The following is a 16,049-nucleotide window of genomic DNA, read 5'->3' as shown; positions in this document are numbered from 1 at the left end:
AGAGAAGTTAAATAAACAGGGTGACAATATACAGCCTTGACGTACTCCTTTTCCTATTTGGAACCAGTCTGTTGTTCCATGTCCAGTTCTAAGTGTTGCTTCCTGACCTGTGTACAAATTTCTCAAGAGGCAGATCAGGTGTTCTGGTATTCCCATCTCTTTCAGAATTTTCCACAGTTTATTGTGATCCACACAGTCAAAGGCTTTGGCATAGTCAATAAAGCAGAAATAGATGTTTTTCTGGAACTCTCTTGCTTTTTCCATGATCCAGCGGATGTTGGCAATTTGATCTCTGGTTCCTCTGCCTTTTCTAAAACCAGCTTGAACATCAGGAAGTTCACGGTTCACATATTGCTGAAGCCTGGCTTGGAGACTTTTGAGCATTACTTTACTAGCGTGTGAGATAAGTGCAATTGTGCAGTAGTTTGAGCATTCTTTGGCATTGCCTTTCTTTGGGATTGGAATGAAAACTGACCTTTTCCAGTCCTGTGGCCACTGCTGAGTTTTCCAAATTTGCTGGCATATTGAGTGCAGCACTTTCACAGCATCATCTTTCAGGATTTGGAATAGCTCAACTGGAATTCCATCACCTCCACTAGCTTTGTTCGTAGTGATGCTTTAGCTCTAGGCAAATAGGAGACATTAAATCAGTATCAGTTGAATGACAATAGAATCTAGGTGGGAGTATACAATACACTGTAAAATTCTCTCAGCCTTTCTGAATGTTTGAAAACTTTCATAAGCAGACATTGGGAAAAATATTAGTCCATATAAGATGAAGGAATGAATCTCTTGGGAGCTGGGTTCTCCTCTCCAGATAACCATACAGGTACAAGAAGATATGCCAAAGGGTCTTTCTAACAGATAAGTAACAAAATATGGAGCTCCAAGAGGGAAAGGAGGAAAAGCTAGCCCTGGGATGCCTAAATAATTATTTTGGCCAGTAAACAAGACTAGCAATTTAAAGACTGCCACTAACTAGAATCAGAACACGAGAAAAAGTTAGAAGGTAAGACGTAAGGATACTGGAAAGATGTGATGCTAAGAATTTGCTTTTTCAGCTTAATGCATCTAAGGACATAGTGAGTTATTCCTCCCACCCCCATCTTGCTCTCAGATTCTAGGTTAAAGCAGTAAAAGTAGAGCATGTGGTTTCATTCAAGGCAGTACCTGCAATATTTCCAAGAGAGAGGAATCTCAATACTCTGGTTTTGGTTCGGTTATACTCAGCAGCATAGGTTTTATGAAGAAAGCACCTGATCACTTTCCTGTGAACTCAAGTCTGTTGCTTAAATCTGTGAACTTGCAACTGCATAGCATGAAAATTCAAACTCTATTACTGATTTTGACCAACAAAGTATAGCTCTTAGTCCTCGTACAGCTTACCCCTCTCCCAAATCAATATAGATATTAATGATTTGTTCTTCTAGAGGCATCTTTCTAATTATGCATAGCTTTATTCTTGCTTGGAGAATTCTATGGACAGAGGAGCCTGGGGGACCACAGTCCATACGGTCGCAAAGAGTCAGACGCAACACTTTCACACACTTCCCTACTTCAGTTCTTTTAAAATCTTCTTAGTTCAGTCCCTGAAAATCCCACCTCATTAAACCCCTGGGAATGTTAAATAAACATGTTTACTCTTTAAAATGAACTATACTTCCTATTAAGATTGGGTCAGTACCTATTCAACTTGGATATTTGGAGAAAGATATAGGGGTGTCTGATGTTATCTGGGGCAGTAACTAAGTTCTTCCTCTCTTGCTGTCTTAATTCCACGCACACCAGGGTAATATTCAACACAATTTTCCCCTCCAACAAATCAAACATTTTCCAAAACAAAAAGTCATTAACCAAATACTATCATGGTGTTTGCATCTTGTTCCCCAACCCCCTCAAGGGGAGTGAACTGATAAATCCAGGGGACTTCCCTTAACACTCTTCTAAGTCATTTGAACTGCCTGTCAGTCAAAGCTCACTTATTTCTCAGGCTATAAATTAAGCCTAGTAGAACTTCACTGTAAATTAGTTTATAAATGGGATTCACATATATTGTGGAGCCACTTATGCCCATCCCAAAGAACCAACTCCTGTAAAAGAAGAATAAGACTGCTTCTTACTAAGAACACTTGCATTACAGTATAAAGGGTTTCCACTGGACTTAGATTAGCCTGGAGTACAAATATAGAAAGCCTAATCAGCTAAAGGGTTTTGGCAACTTTTCAGACTTACTCATATGCTAACAAAGCAAGTGCAGTTACTTTCCCAAAAGTGTTCCAATCCCTATTTTGAACAACTTTCTTAAAAGTATTTTTTCAAGTTAATCAAAGTCCCACTGGATTTTTTTTTCCTCCTTAAATCTCTGTTCTTACTCATCCCACAAACAACAACAACAAAAAAAAAAAAGTAAAAAGTTTTCATTGCACATTTAAGGGGATGTGGAAAGGACAAGTATCTTTCAAATGGAGAGACAGAAGCTCAGTAAGCGTAAATAATTTGCTCAAGGTCACCACTTAGCCAAAGGCAATGCTAGGATTCAAATCCATACATGTGCCAAAGTACTTTTTTTCCCAGGACATCAAGGGGATCTAAAAGGCACTGGATGTTTCCATTTCACACACATCTTACATGTTCCCCTGGCTCCTATGAATTCCCCTGCAAGGACCATATCCACTTGGCAGGGAGCTCTTTCCACCTGCCCCATGTCCATGGTTTCCTCCTAGTTCTATATTCCAGGAAAAATAGCCTTTTCGTGTGCCTTCCTTCCTTCGCTCAAGCCAAGTCTCCTTTGGTGGGACCCGCACTAATCGAAGGCATTTTCCACTTTCTTCCATAAGATGCATGAAATCAAAACATCCCAAAGAGACTTGTTGAAGGAGGAAGGCGTGTCCCTCCCACCCCTCTTACTGAGAATGACTGAGGACCCCACAGCTTTGAGCTTCCCTGAAGCGCCCATGGCTTGGAAGAAGCCCAGGGGCGGTGTCTTCAAATTGCATTAATATCAGGAGCCTTCGGGGAGCGTGTTCCCCGCTGAGCGCACTCAAAGCAGAATTATCCAACTTGGAAACTACGAGCCAGCCAAGATCTCCCGACCCCATCTTACCACATCGAGATTTCTTCCTTTTCGATGCCAAAGGCTGATGAGACTGCCCTCCCGGAGCCTGTGAGTCCCGGGACTAGCGATCCCCGCGGAGCCGCGCACTTAGGCAGGGCAGACTGCGCTCCTCCCGGCTTCAGAGTGCACGCAGAACCCTCTCTCAGGGTTCCCGAGTCCGGAAGAAGTAAGGCGGCCTTCTCCCTCGCCCCTCGCAGTCCCGAGTGTCCTGCAGACCGCGAGACTTTGAGTACCCGTCTCAGGAGGAGGAGACCCACGTGACCCAGACCTAAGGGGCCAGAGGTACGTCCCCACCCATTTCTGCCCACGACTTGCCCGCGCCCCATCAGAGTTTTTCCATCCTGAAAGAAGCCAACAATCTCAGCGTGAGATATTAACAATGAACCGAGGAAGATTGACCGTGCGGTGCAGCTCCATTTGATTTGTTTGTTCCTTTGTTTGTGGGTTTTTATTTTCTCTCCCACCTTTTTGAAGCTGCTATCTTAGAATTTCCACAGTATTTTGAAAAAATTTCCCCAAGCTGGTGCTTGCAAATCTGTTGTTTGCATCTGGAAGCAGAGTGGTATTTTACTCCCCCTGTTTAAATGCCCAACATACATTCCTAGATAGTTATTCCACATGGTAGTAGCACTAATGTTGGGGGCCCACTGAGAACCAGCACTGTGTCAAGTGCATTCTCTGCAGTACTGCATACTGCATCAGAGTATTAGAGCAACTGGATGTACCCTGTGTTATAACTGTCCCCACTTTGCACTCAAGAAACAGACTTGGAGAGGTTAAGTAGCCCATTCAGGGCCATCTCTTTTAAGGGGCCTACCTGAGTAGGTAGTTTTAACAACCATTAGGTTCAGGCCACTGAGCCGGACACTGGGGGAAAAACAGAGGCTTGTTTAAGAAAAAGAAACAACAGACCCACCATGGTGTCACTTGTGCTAAGCTCGTGTCACCAAACCAAGACCTAATACCTAACCTAGTTGCAAGTCCAACCTTGCCTCCCTTTTAACATAATCTCAACCAATCAGTCTGGAATTCCCTGGTCAGTGCCAGTGAGATAATTGGCCTGGTAGACTCTTTTGTCCCCCCAAAGTAGGTGACCTTGCCTGAAATAATTCATTTTTTTCATTTATGACTTCCTGTTCCTCCCTTCCTGTGCCTTTAAGAACTTTTGCTTTTCTGCAGCTTTTTGAGACTCCTTTCTTTTTGTTAGATGGGATGCTGCCCAGTTCATGAATCCTTTAATAAAGCCAATTAGATCTTTAAATCTACTCAGTTGAATTTTGTTTTCTTAAGACTAAAAAGATCTGAAAAAGATAAGGAGATTGTAGAAGCACAGAGATAAGAAAAAATACAGGAGTGTCATCATTCCCATGTCCCCCACATGTCCCATCAGAAATGGCAATTATGAAAGCATCTTAGCCAAGCCACCTGACTTTGAATCCTCGCTCTGCTCTAGAGCTACGAACTCTGATCCATTGTTTTTAAAGATGGCCAAAACAAGGTCACCATGCTCCTTTGCAAGGTGAATTAGCCATTCCTCCCATCAAGAGGTGAAATATCTCTTCCCTCCCCTTGAATCAGAACTGGCTTTGGCACCTGTTTTGACCATTAGAATGTGGGCAAGTGCTGGTTCCTTCCTAGGATCAAAAGGCCTTGCAGTTTCTACTCTTAGACAGCCTCCTTGGGACCACCATGACCAGAAGCTGGTATGGCTCCTATAGAGTGAGAGGTCAGGTGCAGGAGAACTGAGCCATTTCAGGGACAAAAGCACCAACTGGGAGCTTGGTGAGAGAAGCCACTAGGACCTTCCAGCTCAGCCCACCCTCAGCAAGAATGCAGCTGCATGCGTCAGCAGTGAAACAGCCCAGCCAGCCCACCAATCGGGAAAAAATTCACTGTTATTTTAAGTCACTTCAGTTTGGGGGAGTTTGTTATGCAACTAAGGGTAACTGTAGCCTTAACTTTCAGATCTGGAACAAATTTCTTAATGTCACTGAGTCTCGGTTTTCTCATAAGTACTTATTTTATTGGGTTGTGGTGGGCACTAAATGTAATGTACCAGAGTATGTACTGAGGCCATCACTGTCTGCCATCTTATGCTTTCGAACTGTGGTGTTGGAGAAGACTCTTGCGAGTCCCTTGGACTGCAAGGAAATCCAACCAGTCCATCCTAAAGGAGATCAGTCCTGGGTGTTCATTGAAAGGACTGATGTTGAAGCTGAAACTCCAGTACTTTGGCCACCTGATGTGAACAGCTGACTCATTGGAAAAGACCCTGATGCTGGGAAAGATTGAGGGTGGGAAGAGAAGGGGATTACAGAGGATGAGATGGTTGGATGGCATCACTGACTCAATAGACATGAGTTTATGTAAATTCCGGGAGTTGGTGATGGACAGGGAGGCCTGGCATGCTGCAGTCCATTGGGTCTCAAAGAGTCAGACACAACTGAATGACTGAATTGAACTGACACTATGTAAGGAACTAAATTCTACACACTTATCTTTTTCTGGAGAAAAATTTCATTGGTGGGAAAAAAATTCTTCGTTTAAGACCAAGATCAGACCACCCTTAACAAACTATTAAATAAAATAGATTCAACCTTCCTACCTTGACAAATATGACTTTGTCGTGACCTGAAAGACCAGATTCAAACTCCTTGATGATCTGCACCTCCATCTGGTGACTCAGGGAGAGCTGTTTACATAGAGGTGCCTCTTTTTAAATACCTGATTGCTTGCACTGTAAGTCTGGGGAGCCCACCTAAATCAGCATCTCCTGAAGTGGGTTTAACTGAAGTGACCTATTGTCAGGACTAAGAAACTGGTTCAGCGAGATAGAACAGTCTACAAACTGAACTTTTGGACTGTGAAACTTCTTGAGGAAGTTTCAAAGGCAAAACTGTAAGGAAGCCAGATTTGCCACCCTAAATTGTGTTTCTTTGGCATGAGGATTATTTTAGGTTGATTGTCTTTAAGAAGCAGAAGACTCAGGAGGTCTTTTAAAAAAAAAAACTCTTCCTTAACCTGCTTAAAAGAATTTAGATCAGGGACCTGATCCAGGAAGAGCACCATCGCCAGAAATATATACAAAGAATACAGGTTAGGGGTGGTATGGAAACTGAGTAGGGCCTTAAGACCAAACATTTGCATAGCAAACATTTGTTTACCAAACATTTGTTTTCATCTCCTTGTGAATTTCCTTTCCTTGTTTTGAGATCCCAAATTCCTACTCCCTTCTCCTTCTCTCTGATGGCATGTAACTCTTAAATTACCTAACTCGTCTGTTCACCTCATTTTTCTTATGGGACCTCTGTACATAATTAAATTTGACTTTCTCCTATTAATCTGTCTTATGTCAGGTTAATTCTTACCAATCAGAAGAACCTAGAATGAATATTTTTTTTTTCTTTTTCCAACAGTGACATTCACAGGTTCTGGAAGTTAGGATTCAAACGTCTTTGGAAGGAGTGGCATTATTCAGCCTATTGTAGTCATAATGCAAATTATATTTTTTACTAGAAGATGTGGTCAAAATAGATTGAAAGCCACTGAATTGGAAGTCTTCTGAATTTTTCAAGTAAGCTGTATTGCTTATTTTTTTTATCATAAGTGTAATACATGATCCTTATACAACTATGAGGCTGTATTAAAAGATCAGATAAAAATCCCATTGTGACTCCCTAGAGATAACCAAATGATATATTTTTGTCTAATTTTTATCTGTACAAACATATGTTTAAAACAAAATTGGAATCATACGGAGATACGTGTTCTTCTGTAGCAGTTAGCATATTATATCCCAATTATTTTCACACACTATTAATTCAAAAATATATTAATGGCTACATAATGTTCAATTACATGAGTATACTATGATTTAATCAACCATTTTCCAACATTTGGTCATTTGGGTTGCTTCCAATTCTTCCTTGCTATTAATTCACTAAAAATAATCCCCTGCAAAAGATGAGGGGAACTTCTGTAATAAATGACCACAAACTGGGTGCTTTAAAACAACAGAAATTTATTCTTTCACATTTCTGGAGAGGTCTAAAATCAAGATGTTGGGAGGTCAGCTTTCTCCTGAAACTCTGGGGGAGGATCCTTCCTTTCCTTCTCCAGCTCCCAGAAGTCCCTCGAATTTCTTCCCGTAACTGCATCACTCCAATCTCTGCTCCACGTTTGCGTGGTTTTTTCTCTGTGTGTCTCATATCTTCTCTTCTTTCTATGCAGATACAAGTCATGGGATTTAGGACCCATTGTAATCCAATATGACATCGTCTTAACTTGTTCCGTCTACTTAATTGCTAAGGCGTGTCCAACTCTTTTGTGACCCCATGGACTGTAGCCCACCAGGCTCCTCTGCCCATGGGATTTTCTGGGCAAGAATACTGCAGTGGGGCCATTTCCTCCTCCAGGGGATTTTCCCAGCCCAGGGATTGAACCTGAGTCTCCTGCATTGGCAGGTGGATTCTTTACTCAGCCACGAGGGAAGCCCGTTCTATCTACAGAGACCCTATTTCCAAATAAGGTCACATTCTGAGATTCTGGGTGGATATGAATTTTAAGGTGGGGGGCATTAGTCAACCCACTACAGTCCCTGTGGAAAGGAGGATACAACTTGGAAAGATACTTGGGTACATTGAGAGGATTTGGGGATGGCTCACCATGGGATGGGCAAAAAGGATGAATCTATACATTTTCATGAAATAATAATTCTCCAGTGATCTGTGGCTTCCGAAATGACCCATTTAGTGAACCCATGAGCAAATTCTGTTTGGAAACCACATTTCAATGGAGGAGATCGTCTTTAGGCTGTGCTTGCATCCATACTGCACGGGCAAAATCAGCAATTAAATGGGAGAGAATTGGTGCATTTCTTTCTTTAAGGACAAATGTATTCCTTTTCTATACTATTCACTGACTGGCTTATTTTGGCATAGCTGGTTAAATATTTCTAGTATTTTAAAGAGTATTTCTTTACATTTCTTTCCAAATGACCATTCATGTAATCAACTTAACAGCTGAAAAAATCAAAATATATGACATGCAGAGGAGGATCAAACTGCTAGAAATAATATTTTTAACCCATTCCTTGTATCAAGAGTTCTCAAAGATGGGCAAAAGAGTGGCTTTGTAGAAAGATTGGTTAAGGCTTCTTCTCTGATTTACTTTTCTTTTCTTTTTTTTTTTTGTAATATATATTTATTTGGCTCTGCCAGGTCTTGGTTGCAGCACTTGGGATGTTTAGTCTTAGCTGCAGCATGCAAACTCTTAGTTTCAGCATGTGAGATATAGTTCTCTGATCAGGGATTGAACCTGGACCCCATGCATTGGGAGCATGGAGTTTTAGCTACTGTACCACCATGAGGGAAATGCTTTTCTATGCATCCAGATTCAGTGGAAGACACTGGGGGAGAAGACACAATTCAGTACCTTTTAGCACAATCCAGAGGGAAGTCTCTCTGATTGGCTTTTCTGAGAGCAGCTTTAAATTGGCCAGTTGATTGGTCCAGATGACTTCAGGGTTCCCCTGAGCCCTGTGTTCTCTGTACCTGCACATCCTAGGGGAGGTTCTGGTTTGTTAACCCTGGTGGTTGAGAGCATGAGTTGGACCCTGGTTCAAATCTAGAACCTGCCATCTGGTGACCTCAACCAAGTTATTTAATCTCAGCTTTTTCTTTCCTTCATGGTAAATAATAATATTAGCTATCTCACAGTGTTGTTAAGAGGGTGAAATGAGAGAGTGTCCATAAGGTACTTGTCATATAGAATGGGCCCAAGAAACCGTAGCTATAGCAGTAGTGATGATGACACTCTGTGAGATTCAGTCTGTGAGATTCCAGGCCTGTGACTGTCATGCTTTGACTCACCCTAGACACTGAGTTGTGTCTTCTCGCCCAGTGTCTCCCACTGTATCTGGACACATAGAAAAGCATGTCCCTCACTGATCTGTGACCAGAGCTTTGCAGTCTTACTTTCCAACTAAGAAGACACAGAATAGTTCATTTCCTCAACTGAAGCAGATAAATACAATTCCAGTCATCTTGGCTTTCACATTTGTAGCTGCTGCTACCAAGATAATGCAGACCTAGAAGGAAAATCAGAGGAATTAGCCTTGTACAGAGCCATGTCCCTGTTGGAAGTGGCTGTGTCTTTCCCTTCACTTGTCATGACTTCTGCCATTGCTCCTTTTAAGTATTGTTATGTATCTTCTATGGAGCCTCATGGCTTGAGAACACAGCTCGGAGGCAGCATCAGAAACAGGAACATCACAGTCTACCCATTGTATTGCTGTTGTTGTTCAGTTGCTCAGTTGTGTCCAACTCTTTGCGACCCCATGAACTGCAGCACATCAGGCTTCCCTGTCCTTCACTATCTCCCAGAGTTTGCTCAAACTCATGTGCTTTGAATCGATGATGCCATCCAACCATTTCATCCTCTGTTGCCCTCTTGTCCTCTTGCCCTGAATCTTTCCCAACATCAGTGAGTTGGCTCTTTGCATCAGGTGGCCAAAGTATTGGAGCTTCAGCTTCAACATCCGCCCTTCCAATGAATATTCAGGGTTGATTTCCTTTAGGATTGACTGGTTTGATATTAACTTGCTCTATAAACATGTTGCTTCAGAAAAGAAGTCAGATGTGTCACATTCACACACTTGCAAAAAAAAAAAAAAAAGTCATTGTGCTATGAGGAGAGGAGAGCAGAATGGATACAGTACCTGTTCTGCCATCAGCTTTGAGAAGTAGGCCCAAGTGGTGATGACCCAGCTGTAAGGCACAAATGCATGCCCTGATAAATTGATGGAAACAGTCTCCTTACAGTTAGTAAGGAAGGGCCACCTCCTAAAAACAGCAACATACTACAGACTCAGGGAACCTGAGGATAATTACATGGTAATTATTTATAATAAGCGCTTCCACTCTCAGCACAATTATCCCTCCCTGGATTGCCTGCCTCCTTGTGCCTGGGTTATGTGGGGAAATAATATCCAAATTAATCTATATCTTTTGTAAGTGAACCTATTCTCCTCTGATGATCCAGCTCCTTTTGGCAGCAGGTGTTAAATCTTCCTTACAAAAGGCATATTTTCAACATCCCTTCGGTTATAGAGAAAGCCAGCCAAACAAGACTTTGGTGGATTAAGGATGAATTATGGGATTAATATAGATTTGGCCACTAAGGACAGCAGAGCTGGCTCTGTGTAAAACTTGAGAAATAATCACAGCGAAGCTTTGCAAGGACTCATGGTTTGCTGAACACTTTTCATATATATCATCTCTTTAATTTGCACGCCAGCCCTGCAAGGTATATATTGATATTATGATGAACCTGCCAGTATGATCACTAAAATATCTGATTAAGGGCACAGCCTGGCTTATAGAGAAGATGGATGGGGATTTGAATCCCAGCTCAGCTGCTTATTAGCAGCGTGACCTTTGCTGTGTTAATTAACCTCCCTAAGCCCTCACTTTCTCATATATAGAAAGAGGAGAGCCCTACAGGGCTGATTTGAGGATTTACTAACTTGCACATAGAGCTAGTATGTGCAATGCCTGACCCATAGCAAGCAAGTCATTCATTGCTGAAGGCAAATTTTACAAATGATAATCAGAGATCAAAGAAATCAAGTCAGTGAAATGGCATGTGGTGTCGCCTCTTTTTCTTTTATTCAGGTTTTCTTTTATTTTCCTTTATTATCAATAGTGATTTGTTCAGCCTCTCCTTACTAACAAAAGATTGTGCCTATGATTAATTGCATGATTCAATGCAGAGATGACCTAGCAAAGTGACTCTCTACCTTTCTGGTTCTATAACCTCTTGAAGACTTCCAGGAATTTCAGGAATTAAGTGATATTATAGCCTTTCTCTCAACCCTGGTTTCCTCATCTGAAAGCGGCTATTGTAACAGCTCATGGACACCTTCTGCCCTCACTACTGTGCTTACCCCAGAGGGGGGTAATGGATGACTGGGTGAACTAAGGAGTAAGAATGCACTGGGCTAATTAACTGTGCAGTGCATGTCACGGATGGCACGGTGATCACCCGTGTGATGTAAACTGCCTGGGCTTAACTGGTCATCCTCCACCCACAGAGAGATCTGTCAGCAAAAATGAAAAAAAGTGATTCCTTCTCCTTCTCGAAAGAACTCAACACTATATTATTAAAATCTGGGCTTCTCTGCACCAGAATGGTCAGAAGAGTTAATACCCCACCTTGCCTCTTTCTGTGTACCCAGTTGTTCATTTCTCTCAGGAAATTCTGGACACAAATAAACACATCAAAATATAGTCACTCTTCATTCTTTATGGATTCCATGTTTGCAAATTCACCTCCGTGGTTTAGAGAACAGGGCTCTCAGAATTCCTTGCCCAAAGTCTACAAGTCTGATTCCAAAGTCTGCATGCTAATCTTTTCTGGTTTTATGCTCCCTTTGGGAAGTGTCAAAGAGCACTTACAGATCGTACAAGTATAAGATAAGGTGTCAAGGAGCTGGACAGGCTAAAAGGCTATCATGCTGTTTACTACCAAGTTCTAACACAGAACTGTAAGAAAGGCATCTCAGAACTCTAAATTAAAGTCTCGTTTTACAGGTAAAGTTATATTTCTCAAGATAAAAAATATCTGAAATCAGAGGGAACAAAAAGTACCCATCACTGAACTAAGAAAGTATCTTGAGACGGAAAAACAAGGTAGGCAGTTGCACATAGTCAATGGATCAATTTATTATAGCATGAATTACATACAGAGTGGAACTAGACAGACAGCAGTATCCCGGATTGTACTGTAATTCTCCGTGCAGCTAAGGGGCCTTTGGGACATTTCTATACTTAAACTAGGATATTTGGCCTTGGAGTACAGAATGAAGCAGGACAAAGGTTAATAGAGTTGTGCCAAGAGAACGCACTGGTCATAGCAAACACCCTCTTCCAACAACACAAGAGAAGACTCTACACATGGACATCACCAGATGGTCAACACCGAAAACAGATTGATTATATTCTTTGCAGCCAAAGCTGAAGAAGCTCTATACAGTCAGCAAAAACAAGACCGGGAGCTGACTGTGGCTCAGATCATGAACTTCTTATTGCCAAATTCAGACTTGAAGAAAGTAGGGAAAACCACTAGACCATTCAGGTATAACCTAACTCAAATCCCTTACGATTATACAGTGGAAGTGACAAATAGATTCGAGGGATTAGATCTGATAGTCAGAGTGCCTGATGAACTATGGTGGGAGGTTTGTAACACTGTATAGGAGACAGGGAGCAAGACCATCCCCAAGAAAAAGAAATGCAAAAAAGCCAAATGGTTGTCTGAGGAGGCCTTACAAATAGCTGTGAAAAGAAGAGAAGTGCAAAGCAAAGGAGAAAAGGAAAGATATAAACATCTGAATGCAGAGTTCCAAAGAATAGCAAGGAGAGATAAGAAAGCCTTCCTCAGCGATCAATGCAAAGAAATAGAGGAAAACAATAGAACAGGAAAGACTAGAGATCTCTTCAAGAAAGTTAGAGATACCAAGGGAACATTTCATGCAAAGTTGGGCTCGATAAAGGACAGAAATGGTATGGACCTAACAGAAGCAGTAGATATTAAGAAGAGGTGGCAAAAATACACAGAAGAACTATACAAAAAAGATTTTCGCGACCCAGATAATCAAGGTGGTGTGATCACTCACCTAGAACCAGACATCCTGGAATGTGAAGTCAAGTGGGCCTTAGGAAGCGTCACTATGAACAAAGCTAGTGGAGGTGATGGAATTCCAGTTGAGATATTTCAAATCCTAAAAGACGATGCTGTGAAAGTGCTGCACTCAATATGCCAGCAAATTTGGAAAACTCAGCAGTGGCCACAGGATTGGAAAAGGTCAGTTTTCATTCCAATCCTAAAGAAAGGCAATACCAATGAATGCTCAAACTACCACACAATTTCACTCATCTCACATGCTAGTAAAGTAATGCTCAAAATTCTTCAAGCCAGGCTTCAGCAATACGTGAACTGTGAACTTCCAGATGTTCAAGCTGGTTTTAGAAAAGGAAGAGGAATGAGCAGTCAAGTTGCCAACATCTGCTGGATCATGGAAAAAGCAAAAGAGTTCCAGAAAAACATCTATTTCTGCTTTATTGACTCTGCCAAAGCCTCTGACTGTGTGGATAACAATAAACTGTGGAAAATTCTGAAAGAAATAGGAATACCAGACCACCTGACCTGCCTCTTGAGAAACCTGTATGTAGGTCAGGACGCAACAGTTAGAACTGGACGTGGGACAACAGACTGGTTCCAAGTAGGAAAAGGAGAATGTCAAGGCCGTATATTGTCACCCTGCTTATTTAACTTATATGCAGAGTACATCATGAGAAACCCTGGGCTGGAAGAAGCACAAGCCGGAATCAAGATTGCTGGGAGAAACATCAATAACCTCAGATATGCAGATGACACCACCCTTATGGCAGAAAGTGAAAAACTGAAGAGCCTGTTGATGAAAGTGAAAGAGGAGAGTGAAAAAGTTGGCTTAAAGCTCAACATTCAGAAAACAAAGACCATGGCATCTGGTCCCATCACTTCATGGCAAATAGATGGAAAAACAGTGGTAACAGTGGCAGACTATTTTGGAGGCTCCAAAATCACTGCAGATGGTGACTGCAGCCATGAAATAAAAAGATGCTTACTCCTTGGAAGAAAAGTTATGACCAACTTAGACAGCATATTAAAAAGCAGAGACATTACTTTGCCAACAAAGGTCCATCTAGTCAAGGCTATGGTCTTTCCAGTAGTCATGTATGGATGTGAGAGTTGAACTATAAATAAAGCTGAGTGCCGAAGAATTAATGCGTTTAAACTGTGGTGTTGGAGAAGACTCTTGAGAGTCACTTGGACTGCAAGGAGATCCAACCAGTCCATCCTAAAGGAGATCAGTCCTGAGTGTTCATTGAAAGGATTGATGTTGAAGCTGAAACTCCAATACTTTGGCCACCTGAAGCCAAGAGCTGACTCATTTGAAAAGACCCTGATGCTGGGAAAGATTGAGGGCAGGAGGAGAAGGAGACGACAGAGGATGAGTTGGATGGTACCACCAACTCAATGGATATGAGTTTGAGTAGACTCCAGGAGTTGGTGATGGACAGGGAGGCCTGGCGTGCTGCAGTCCATGGAGTTGCAAAGAATCAGACATGACTGAGCGACTGAACTGAACTGAAACTAGGGTATGAGGGTACGTGCTCAGAGACAAGGAGTGTATTCCTGTGTCACAACTGTATCTGACCTATGACAGGTGACTAGTTTTGTGGGTGCCAGAAATGTGTCAGTATCATTGTTTGGGGACTAACAGAGCATAGAGGCCACCTACAACTAATTAACACTAAAAACTATCTTTTAAGGGCAAAACCCTTGACAATAGAGAAGAGATTTACTACACAGTATAGGCCTGCTGCTGCTGCTGCTGCTAAGTCGCTGCAGTCGTGTCCAACTCTTCATGACCCCATGGACTGCAGCCTACCAGGCTCCTCCATCCATGGGATTCTCCAGGCAAGAGTACTGGAGTGGGGTGCCATTGCCTTCTCTGCAGTATAGGCCTAGGTATGGTTAGTAGAAGGACAGGAGGAACTGAACAAGCCCAAGATGGTGTTGGTTATGCTAACAGCCATACCAGAGGATAGAACGTATTTCATTTGTTACTTTGGTTGACAAGTTTTAAATACTTAGACATACGATACTTGGACCTCCATCCGTACTTTGGGCTTAGAAAGAAATAAACCTTTGTTGACTCAAGTTACTAATATTTGGGGCCATCATAGCCTGGTTTATCTGGCTATTACATCAGCGTAGTGGGTTTCTCAGTTGCAGAACCTCTGTAGGTGTAACTGATCAGGTGAAAGAATGGCAGCATGGATGCCAGTGCAGGCTAAACCCAACAAGGAGTGCTGGGAGCCTCTGAGAATGTGACTGTGTTCCGTGGTGAGGGCTGCCCTGGGGCATCTCTGTAATCTGTCTGAGGCAGGATGTTGACACATGAAGAAGGGGCACCAGTCAGCTTTACCGAGTAACCGACAGAACAAGGGCCAGAGAGACTGAATCCGGCGGATTCTATATTCTATATATTCCAATCCTTTCCCTTCTATATACAAGGAATAGCCGCTAGCATGTTCTAGGATCTAAGTGGGAGGAGGGTAAAGAGAGATTCCCCATCCCTTTTCCCCGTCCCTATAAACCAGTCATTTTTGGACATCTCTTCAAATTCAGCAAGGGTGAGCTCAAACTGGATTCTTTTCCAACAATATAAAGACATAGGGCATTTCTTATACTCCAGGTGTGACCAATCAGTGCACATCTGACCAACATATAAAGCACTATTATTATCGTTTAAACTTGGTTTATACCATTTCGGAGAAAACATTTTAACAGCCTAAATAAAAAAAGCAATTATCAAAAAAAAAAAAAAATCTCTTTTCAAAGCTAGAAGGGAAGACAAAGACCCTCTGGTCCTTGAATATTAAAAGGTATTGCAAAATAAAACAAAAACAAAAAAAGGTGTTGAACCCTAAAAAAAAAAACAAATGATATTGAGCCCTTACTATCAGTCAAAAACCATGCTTAATATATCACCCACATTATCTCATTTAGACCTCACACTAACCTTAAAAGTTAGGTATCATATTCTTGATTCTAATAATTCTTCCAAGGTCAAGTGTCAGAATCAAGATTCAAATTGAGGCCTATCTGATACTGTCTTTTCACATCTATGTCTAGTAGCCTCCATTCTGAAGCTTAAATAAATAATTGGATTATTTATTTCACCTGCTCTACTTCCTACTTCTAAATCCTGTCCCTTTGGCAAAGTCACCAGCGCACAGCCATCCCTTATCTGGGACCAGAAAGTTAGTCTGGCTGGAGGGGACCAGTTGACTTCTTTTTTTTCTTGATATTTGTGTAATGTTTT

At 41.8% G+C, this 16,049-nt stretch overlaps 1 protein-coding gene across 5 annotated transcripts in view; it reads right to left on the bottom strand.

Annotated features, from left to right (window-relative positions):
* CPVL (carboxypeptidase vitellogenic like) overlaps positions 1–3,391 on the bottom strand; it is a 130,347-nt gene extending 126,956 nt beyond the window's left edge. For 2 of the 5 annotated variants that reach the window (XM_070787900.1, XM_070787903.1), the window contains exons 1-2: positions 3,104–3,389; positions 476–624 (exon numbers count right to left, since the gene is read on the bottom strand). In XM_070787900.1, coding sequence (XP_070644001.1) covers positions 476–523 — 48 coding nt within the window. In that variant the 5' untranslated portion in view covers positions 524–624; positions 3,104–3,389. Of the gene's footprint in view, positions 1–475; positions 625–3,103 lie in introns of all 5 variants that reach the window. The other 3 variants (XM_070787901.1, XM_070787902.1, XM_019959441.2) reach the window with 3 other exon arrangements.
* Between the last annotated feature and the right edge of the window lie 12,658 nt (positions 3,392–16,049).

Source organism: Bos indicus, chromosome 4 (genome assembly GCF_029378745.1).
Source record: "Bos indicus isolate NIAB-ARS_2022 breed Sahiwal x Tharparkar chromosome 4, NIAB-ARS_B.indTharparkar_mat_pri_1.0, whole genome shotgun sequence".
NCBI classification, from domain to species: domain Eukaryota; kingdom Metazoa; phylum Chordata; class Mammalia; order Artiodactyla; family Bovidae; genus Bos; species Bos indicus.
This window is presented reverse-complemented; position numbering and strand designations above follow the sequence as displayed.